Source organism: Oryza sativa, chromosome 10 (assembly GCF_034140825.1).
Source record: "Oryza sativa Japonica Group chromosome 10, ASM3414082v1".
NCBI classification, from domain to species: Eukaryota; Viridiplantae; Streptophyta; class Magnoliopsida; order Poales; family Poaceae; genus Oryza; species Oryza sativa.
The window spans coordinates 9,582,725-9,593,512 of NC_089044.1; the positions used below are offsets into that span (position 1 = coordinate 9,582,725).

General features: G+C 38.7%; 1 protein-coding gene across 2 annotated transcripts; it reads right to left on the reverse strand.

Annotated features, from left to right (window-relative positions):
- Positions 1–3,848: 3,848 nt before the first annotated feature.
- On the reverse strand, positions 3,849–9,818 carry LOC4348326 (phosphatidate cytidylyltransferase 1). 2 transcript variants are annotated; one of them, XM_015757495.3, is made up of 12 exons: positions 9,653–9,818; positions 9,433–9,535; positions 9,061–9,314; positions 8,822–8,973; positions 8,296–8,437; positions 6,936–7,092; positions 6,354–6,401; positions 5,219–5,293; positions 4,985–5,113; positions 4,858–4,914; positions 4,385–4,468; positions 3,849–4,303 (listed from the first exon to the last, which is right to left on the reverse strand). In XM_015757495.3, exons 3-12 carry the CDS (start codon positions 9,243–9,245, stop codon positions 4,226–4,228), a joined length of 1,107 nt encoding a protein of 368 aa, XP_015612981.1. In that variant the 5' UTR covers positions 9,246–9,314; positions 9,433–9,535; positions 9,653–9,818; the 3' UTR covers positions 3,849–4,225. The 2 variants fall into 2 exon arrangements, with proteins under 2 accessions (XP_015612981.1, XP_015612980.1); XM_015757494.3 differs by having other exon boundaries at positions 9,433–9,562.
- Between the last annotated feature and the right edge of the window lie 970 nt (positions 9,819–10,788).

The window sequence follows — 10,788 nt, forward strand, 5'->3', positions numbered from 1 at the left end:
AGGTTTAGCGGTGAAAATTGAAGTAGGAGATCTGCATTTGAGCTCATAATGGTGCTAAATATGTATGATGAGTTTTGGATGAGATTGTTCTTCAAAGAATAAGTATTTGCTTGCAAGACAACAAGTGTTAGCTAGGTAAGATGGTAACTAGGCTTTGGGTGAAGAGAGAAATCTGAATTCAAATCTTGCAAATCACATACGTGTGAATATTGCGTGAAAAATTTTATGAGTTGTGTGAACTGAAGTGTGACCATGTATGGCTACCTACCTAGTGAAATACAAAATAATTTTTTGGTCTATTTTTCACACCTAAAAATAAAAAACATGTACATCCCCTATAGGTGTCGGTTGTAGACACCAATGGGGGTGTCTTACAAACCACATGCGCTCAAATATTATGTAAAAAATCTTTTGAGTTATGGGAACCGAAGTGTGACCGTGTATACATGACTAGCAAAATAAAAAAAATCAGCTTTTCACGCCTAAAAAATAAAAAAGGGTACACCCCTGTTGTTACATGTGCCAGTTCAGGTGTCACTGGTGCTTTTTGAAATCGGCGCCAATAACTCCCCCATATTACTTATGATATATTCTTGTCGGTTTAAAAAATGGGGTTTAGAATCAGCACCATATAAAAATTCCTCTAATATAGTCATTATTGAACAGTTAACTCACACATTATTTCTCTGCGCCTAAAGTTATCTCTTGTGTCCAGCTAGCAGTTATGGGAATCAAAGTGTGACCGTGTATACTCTGGCGAAATACAAAATATTTTTTTGGCTTATTTTCATGTCTAAAAAATGGAAGTAAAAAAATAGGTACACCCCTATAGGTGAGGGGTGCCAGTTCTAGAAACCAATTGAGGTGTCATTGGTGCTTTGTTAAAATCGGCACCAATGATTACCCTTATTAGTTCCGTTAAATCGGGTTTAGAATCAGCACCTTATAAAAATTCCTCCACTATAGTCACTCTTATACAATTAACTCACACATCATTTCTCCTGCGCCTGAAGTCTAGTGTCCAGCTAGCAATTAAACTAGTGAGCTGCTGATTGGATGGAATGGAAGTGTAAATGAAGCTTAGTAGTTTTATGTCTGAGTTGAAATGAAAATAGTAATAATGTGTGCTTTTTTACTATCATTTTAAATGGAAATGGAAAATGACTGACATAGTTCTTCATGACTTATTTCGACATAACCAGTGATTTTGTAGTCTTAGTAACCTGGACTTCCAGATATCCAAATAGCCCTCGATAGTAGTTGATAAAACAATTTCAAAGGTAAGTTTCTTTTTTGAAGGGAAGGACAAAAGCTTTGCCACTTTTATATTGATAGAGAAAGAGTAAAAATAAATTCACAAAACAAGGGACTCAGAATATACAGGGTCCGGCAAAACAGCTGGCCCGCAAAAGAAGAGCAATACCGCCTACTCTCTTGCAGGGATGATCTCTGTGAGCTTTATAGCTCCTGCCTGCCATGACCCAGGTCCGCGACTCCTCTTTTATTTTGGCGATGATGGTGGCAGGCGTGGAACCAAGTTGTCTGAAAATTCTAGCGTTTCTTTCGTACCGAAGTTCCCAAGCTATTAAAATGATTAACGACTTGAGAGACTTTCTAGGACGGCCATATTCTACTGGTTGAGAATCTGTATATTAAAGCAACCATAACCTTGTACCTTTTCAAGAGATATTTTAGTGTCTTTAGTTTTAGTCCGTTTATACCAATATAACTCCTCCTGTTGGAACAGTTTAGCAGGTCAAATTTTAAAGGGTTAAGGTCATTTTGTAGTTGTGTCTAGGCTTCGAAATCCGACAGCCCACTTCCGCGCATCATTGTCTTGTATTAATTGAAGTTGTGGACCTTTATCTAGCATAGCAAAGTCAGTGCAGAATCTTGGACATATAGAACCAATTGTATACGGTTGAATACTTGAATTAGAACAACAGACCAGTCGTTGCTGCCACGCACTAAAGGTGATGCTGTAGACAGCCACAATAAGGACGAACAAAAAGTCGACCTTAATTAAGAGAGAACATATGGCGAACACTATATAAATTTAGATGAGTAATTAACTTACTTTATTGGCACTATACGAATTTGTGAGGTGGATATAATTTGTGAGTTATAACATGCTCGTTCCAATATATGAATTTCTGTAGTTTGTATGAACTATGCCGATAACAATTCATGTGGATAATTAGATAAATTCGTGAAGAGTGTGCCATGTATGCATATCCGTGTTCAATCAACCATAGAATAAAACATTGTTTGTAGAATAGAAAATATTTTATATAAAAAGATAGTAATAATGTGAGGATATAGACTGGAGACGGAAAAAATAAATAAAAATGAAGAAATTATTTGATATGACATATGCCATGTGCTTGTAAGCAGCCAACACCCAGATCTCAATAAACCAATATCCAGTATAAGCAATGGGATTGAACTGTAACTGTGTAAGCACTCTCAGGTTTAGCAGTGAAAATTAAAGTAGGGGATATAAGCTACTTAGGAAGAAAAAGAAGAAGATTGATAAGTTCTAAGCCAGAAACATATCACCACCGCTGTTGCTGGTTCAATTATCTTTTTTTTTTTTTTACCATGAGCTTGCTTGTGTTTTGGCTAGGTGGATGGTTGAATAGACCCGTATCCATTTGAGCAGAGACAGGCTCGGGGTGGGATCCTAACAATGCTTTCCTCACGAGAAACGGTTTTTACTCCCGATGATAGCAAACGGGACAAGCAAATTGGGACTAAAGATCGGTCAAGAGAATCGGTACTAAAGTTCCATAGCAAATGAAAAATATATGTGAGATATAGGATTCGAACTCAAGCTCTCCAACGAGCAAATTGGGACTAAAGATCGATCGAGAGAATCGATACTAAAGTTCCATAACAAATGAAAAATATATGTGAGATATAGGATTCAAACTCAAGCCCTCCCATCTCAACTCTCACGTGCGTAACCACCGTATCTACTACATATATCTAACTTGAATAGATATGTTTTTCTTTTGAACTAACCCTAGAGGCATCTTTAGTCCGGGTTGGTGATACAAATCGGGACTAAAGATCAATTTTTATTTCCGATTAATAACACCAACCGGTACTACAGATCCTCAATCTTTAGTTTGGGTTGATGTTACCAATCAGAACTAAAAATCAATTTTTAGTCAACACGGACTAAAAATGTTTCGAGGGACTTGGAACATCTTCAGTACCGGTTTTTAATCTAACCGGGACAATTGTAATTTTGGATACCACGAGAAAATATCAGTTCTCCACTGGTGTCAGTTGTGTACATGGTCTCATAATCACCGTCTACCGCAGTAATTAAGCTAAGCTATCATATGGTATTTTTTGACCTTATTTCATACACACTGTATAAGTAAAGTTTGTGTATTGAAATGGACGTTTTACAAATAATCTATGTGCTAGATTACACACCTCACAAGTCCATATACTGCCGACACAACTGTGATGTGTGTATAATCTGCCGTACACACTGAATTTTGAAGTTACCACAAGAATTATTTATCGCTGGTCCTTTAAATAAACGAAGAAAACCGTAGCGGCCGCTTGCAATTTATATATCTTTAAATGAACGAAAAGAACCGTGCTCCATTTAATCAAAGGAAATGATCTGCTGAAATTGCCCAACTTTGGAAAGCAAACATTCAATACTTTTTTAAGAGAAAAGGCTCCACGAGCCGGGATTTTTACTGAAAGCATGAACTTGGGATTCGGTACACAATGCTGCCTAAACTAAACATTCAAATGACATATAGATAATGGAACTAACATTATAACATATGACTTGGCTAAACCATCGAAATAAACAATATAGGTAGGTTAGTGCACCCATAAAGCAAGGAAATAATGGGATTAATATCGTTCTACAAAGTACAAGAAGTCAAGAACCCATCGACGACAAGAAAGAAAAAAAAAATGTCATGGCTGCTAGTTTGCTACTGGGCCTTCATTTGCCTTCTCATGCAGCCACAAAGATGAAAACCGAAAGAAAAATACAAAGAGAAGGCAAGAACAAACTCCTGTATACTCGGAAAACATCATACCCTTACATCGATCGAGGAAAAAAAAAACAATCCTAAGCGTTATCATTCTTTTGTTTTTAGGGTGTTAGGGCTGTACATGATGATCTAAAAGTAAAAAAAACAATGCACATAGTCCTGTTGATTTCGTGCATGATGTCTCTATGTTAGCATCAGTTCCCTCTCGTCAGTAACTTGCCTAGTTGCTCGTAAAGATCATGCTGCTCCTCGAACGTGAGATTTCTCAGTATCTGCATTACATAAATGCATTAAGGGTCAGGTTACATTTAATTCACAATGATATAATGCAAGTCGAAAGGAGTCAAAAGTACCTGCTCCATGATTGTCTCAACAGATAAGTCCTGTACCATCACAAACGATTGGTAATAGATATAAGCAAACACAGCCATAACCATCTGCAAGATGTCAATGATTAGAACGTCAAATGAGATAAAACCATTCAGCCGTCGTGAGCTGTAATGTAAGAATGAAGAACATGATCTCAAGCTCAATAATATGGTACTTATGTTTTTAACTCTAACAAAGACAAAATGAACAAAATCTTACAGTAAGTTGGAATCGCAGGAGAGCCCAAGTGATGAACAAAATAATGCCTAGTATTTTTTATGCAAGTAAAATTGCAGAACAGAGTAATTAATGATGATTTGATCAAACATGGAAAGCATTGCACAGAGCCCGAGAGTATATACTACGAGAGCACTAGCAGGTATACAGAGGTTTACTCATCTGAAAGACACCATTATAAACAGCCTTCAGAAAAAAATTAACTTAAAAAGTAACTTACTTGACAATCCATCCTGTCAGTAAATCCACCATGGCCAGGTATGCTATCACCAAAATCCTGAAAAGTATACACTGAATAAGATTTCGATATTGAAATATTTTTTTTCCAAAAGATAATAGATGCGTACCTTGAATTTGAAAGCTCTTTTAAAACCACTAGCGAAAAACCCTCCAAATGGTGCTATTATTGAAGCAAACAAGCCAAGAGCTAAGGCATGCCACTGAATAGGCATAATTGCCACTTCTCGCCAAGGGATCTGCAAAATAGAAAGGATGACAAAAAGGCTGGATGGCACAAGGACTAGAAGACATGGAATGAGAACTCCGGTTCACTTATAAGAAACATCAAAATGCTTTCTTACCCATCCTGGTAAATCATAACTTTCTGGTGTAAATATAGAGCCAGGATCACAATGAAGCCATCCAGTCGACAAATCCTGTAGATAACAGGATTAACAAAGATTGAAGTAGATTCCAACCTTGCTTCGAAAAATATAAAATTGCATCTACATTACTGAGAGGCTTAAAACCAAGTAATAGAACTGAAAATTTTGCACTTCTGTTCCATACCAAAGAGTGAGCTAATTTTTTTGCAGAAATACCGCTACTGTCACCATACTGGACATATTCCCCTTCCGCATCGACTAACTTCTTCCACTCCCCTGAGTCACCAAGCCCACCACCACCACCCACATCTTGCCCAATTCCTCCCATGCCCACTACAATGCCTCAGAATATATTACATTTTACACCGCCCAACCAATCCCAACCTGATGCAGATTCTACTCGGATTAAAATGCCCACCATGGGTAGCCAGGGTAACCCCTACAGCTAGCATGGTGTATCAAGTCGCTCATCTGCCACTACCTGCATCACCTTCCACCATCTGCAGCCCATAAGCAGCAACAAGTGGCAGCGAGGGCTATCACAACAAGCAACAAGTGCCATGACAGCAATGACATCTCTTCATTGCTCACACCTTACTGGTCAGTTTCTGAGTTATTGGTTGTTCTATTGTGTTGTTTTGCACAAGTTTCTCGGTCTTGAGCTGCGACAATTTTGTAATGCCTGTCTTTGGTATTAGTTTTCATTTTTTCAGTGGCCTACGGTTCTTGAGTTGCGACAATTCCGTTCAGTTAAGGACAGTTGCACTTTGATCTGTGCTTGAAGGAAATGCATAACTGATTGGATGGCAGGGAGAATGCAAATTACCATGTACCACCACAAAGAGGAAGGATAGGGAAGGGAGCTAGAGAATTTTGGTTACTCAGTTGTGTTCTTTTGGTCTGATTAGACTATACATTGAGACATAGGATATTTCAATCCTATCACATGGTCATGGTTACAGAAAAGAAATTATTTCAAACGAAAAATGCAACAGTAAGAGACAGTAGTGCTATTCATGAAAGATTTTGATCCTGCCTGTGCAAATTACAACAGTATGTATGCAATTCTCTTTGAGAAAAAGGCTAATCAATGTCAAGGTAGGAGCTTTACCTTTCTGGGGCATGTTAACCACTGGAAATGACCCATGAAATTAGCAAGCTACAAAAGAAAACCAGCAATAAATTATTATCAATTGAACTGTTTCAGCACATCGACCATATTTAGATGTGAAAAATCCAAAAGGTACTATAAAAGATGCAGTGTGAAGTTGTGCCAGAAAATATTGTAGCATCAGTAATTCATTACACTTCACACTTAAGTGACTAATAAAATTTATTACAGAGTGTGCATATGCCTTCTGCTTTCAAGTTTCAAGAACTATGCCTGCACAGCATGATGAATCATGGCATTGCATCTTTTTTGTTCCAACACTGGCCATGATTTTGTAAACTAATATGACAAGCAGTATATCAATTATAGTATAGTGTGTTGGAGCATCTATCAAACCATAACCAGTATGTTTGAGACTTTGTTTATTTTTTTAAGAAACCATTTGAACAGAACCGATTGTTGTCAGATGGTAGAAAAGATACTCAGAATTCTATTCTGAACGAGATACTGAATTAGTTACCAACAATGAGAAACTGAGACCTCTACGATTGAAGGATATATGGGTAGACAAGTGCTACTAACCACAAATGCAGAAAGCATGGTAGTCACTGATGCACCTAGAAAGCCCTCCCAAGTTTTTTTTGGAGAGAGCTTAATTAAGGGTGTTTTCCCAAAGAAGAAGCCGAAGAAATATGCAGCAACATCGTTGATAGCGATCAAAGAAGCTGGTAGGAGGAACCTAAAATAAGCACCATTTTTATGTCAGCCTTGCATTTGTCACTTGGATATGCCAAAAGGCTGCATAAACAGCAGTATTGTAGTTCTGAAAGAGTGCAAGCACATAATGATTTCATGGCATGTTATCAGAAAATATATTATAAATGGAATATCTATACTTATTTTTACTCAAAATGTTAGTAGTGGTGGTGGTCGTTCTGCCACACCACACCTTCCACTGACATTAGGACCCAATCTATACAAACACCACCACCACCGATCTGACAAATCGGTCCCATTAGTCAGCCCCTACCATCCAATGAGTCCTCTCCTGTTTCACTGCAGGCTCTCCCCAAATTTCAAAATCACCTACTTGTTCAATAAGCAAAATCATAAAAGCACTACTTGGACTAAATGTGTGCTTACTCGACATAATAAGGTAGAAACTCATTTATTTTTCCCGTTGCAACACACAGGCTATTAGTCCCACATGGAGAATTTAGACAGGTTAGGGCTAGCACATAAATACAATGTTACGACCATAGCACCTCCAGATTAAAACCTTTTACACAAAACGAGACAATGTAAATTCCTGCCTGTATAGAACAGCTTGGAATAGTATGTATTTTGTAAGCTATGGTGTCACAGCTTCTTCTTGATACAAGTTACTTCAATGCTGCATTCAAATGAAATATGCTAAATTTTAAGCATGACAGGGTGTTTCTTCAGTACTCCTGCGTCCCATAATATAAGTGATTGAAGGATTCATATTCTGTCCCAATGTACAATCGGATTTTTTTAGAGTATTGCATGTCTCATAAATCACCCCTCATTTAACTTTGTTCTCATCTTACCCCCAACGACCCTCCCACACCTCGCATGCCCTCATTTAATGAGGAACACTATAGTCTCTGTCCTTCGTCCATAGGCTATCGAAAGAAACCTAGTATCCCTTATATTATGGGACAAAGGTAGTATTAAATTATTAGAGCATTGTAATATCACTTTGATCCTTCAGTCTTAAAAACTCCTTAAACTAGTAGTATATTCGTATTCTGCTGCAAATCTCATGAAGGTCATTACATGAAATACATTTGTGAGCAGAACCACTAATGACTACAAATTGAAATAAGAAAAGGATATTCTAAGCCTACAGTACTAAGGCTGAAAATGCGCATTTTTATGATCCTAAAGATTAGAACATTCTGTCGGTTAGAGACTTTACCAAAACATTCCTTCATATATATTGGCCACAGTGAAAGATGACTGTGCAAATACCATCAATAGGATCATGTGAGTCCATGCATATTGACTGAATTGATACTTGTACGCCTTTTTCTTTAGAGTGAGAATAAACCATACAAACCCTGTATGACAGAAGTAATAACCAAATTGATATATTGGCAGCACGTAGTTAAAATTTTATCAATGGTGCAATGGACTCATCTATATATCAATAAGTTTATGCATTTCCACTATACTAGTGAAATTATGACATGAAAAAAAAATGTGCTATTTCCGCTATACCAGTGAACTCTAGCATTTCATCTGTAGGTATGACATGAAAATAATAGTGCATTTTAAGTACTCACAAGGCACAACCTCCTAAAAACTTTGATTAAACATCTTTAATTCATCCCAAAACCAATCAGCTAACTGTGAAAACTAAGGTTTACAGTAGCCATGCAGTGTTCAACCATATCTAATTGTCATTAATATAACATGGCCAAAGAATGAACTGTTGTTATTACCTGCTATATAAAGAAAGTAGCAAATAAACATTTGGTACTTGATCAAGCCACTCACAAGCTTGTACAATAACTTGTCTGAAGTCACCGTGTTGACAAGCTGCCGACTAAGGAAACGGCCATACGCAAAAAGCATCGCAGTGAAGAAGAAATGCCTGCAATTGTCACGAAGAAAACAAGAATCTGTAATGGCATGTAAACATTCAAATGTTCATAGTCAGAATTAACCATGCCATTTTTACCAGTTAAGTAGTCTGAACCCTGGAAGCTGCCTGTCCTCGTTGGCCTTCCTCAGCAGATTGAAGAGCTCACTCGCCATAAAGATTTGGATAACGACAACCATAGCCCATATGTATAGATGTCCCATGTATATCAAAAACACAAATCCTGCCATCATCCAGAGCGAAGAATACGTGCGAATAAGCATTGACTTGTACTTGTTCTGGTCATTTAGCAGCAAATTAGCGCCATTGGTTTTGTTCACGTCAGATGGAGCCTGTAAAGAAAAAGTTCATGGAATTGTCCACCACTCACAAAATCAAGAAACATAAGGCCACCAAGAATGAGATATATATCTCAACAGGGGAAATAAAAAATAAAAAATAAAAACTCACATCGCTGGAGCGCTTCCGCTGCCTCACACGGGCACCATGGGTCGGGCTTGGAGTTCCCGGGGTGACATCACCACCAGAGCCATTGTCCCTTTCAGCGGCGGATCTAACATGGGGCATGGGGAGGGTTGAGCTGAAACCCCCAAAAATAATTTTTACAAACTGCTATCAGTACGGGGGCGCAGAGAGAAATGGGAGAGGGGGTGTGCCGAGGAGTGCTCACCGGCGGGGAGAGGATGCGGCGGAAGCAGCAGGACGGTGGCGGCGGCGGAAGCAGCAGGACGGTGGCGGCGGCGGCGGCGGCGCTGCTCGCACGCCGGGATGGGGATCGGCGGCTGGTCGGCGCGGCGGGCGAAGTCGCGAGGAGGGAGACGGGAGATCGACCGACCAAAGGAGTCAGGGAGTCAGAGGCCTATTATGTTGGGCTCATGCCTCATGGATTGATATGCGTGAGTGGGCTTTCTGTAGCCCACTCACGGATATGTGTCTAATCACGAATTTCTGTAGGAATAATAGTGATTTTCATTTTCTTTTATAGTAGGGATAATAGTAATTCTCACAGAATAGAAAATCATACAAATCCATATCGATTGACAGTGAGGTATATCTATTGGATTTTGAGAAAATAGTTTTACATTAGATTTTATTATTTGAAATAGGCTTCCCAATAATTTAATTAGCTAGATTCCGTTGGGATTTAATTCTGAATATTTCAATTTTTAAAGTGCATTAAATTTGGGTTAGCACTCGTTAAATTAAAAAAAAGAAAAAACATCTGATCCAGTATAAAAAGGTTTTTGGTGTTTTGGATTTTTAGTTTGTACAATTCAGATTCAAGATTTTTAGGATCTTAGAGAGGCTTACCTCACTAGTCACATAGCGTGAGTAAGCCTCGCCTCAGTGTTGGCAACTTCTGGTGACAAGTTGACAACAACGATCGCAGCACCTTATGCCTTGCGGTGATCCTAAAGTCGCCAACCACCTCGATCTAGCAAAGAGCTAAACCTAGATGGGTTTTGACAAATAAACTGGCTAGCGGAGCCGATTCTAGATAACTACCCGTCTCGTGGGCAAAACGGAAGGTTTTCAGGACAAACCTACAAAGAGATGTCGCACTCTCGCAGCGGCGGCGGACGGTTTACAGCGCAAACCGACAAAGATGGACAAACTAAGAGAAAACTAAAAGTAATATGAAAAACGATTCTATTGATTGATTGTAGATTGGTTGTTTACAATAGAACCGGCCATGTCCCTTATATAGGGGTTGGTCTTGCCCTCTACAGACCCTCATCCACGTCCAACTCGGGATAGAAACCAAAGGAAACCCGAAACATGCCCTCCCGAGCAAGGAAATTTCGA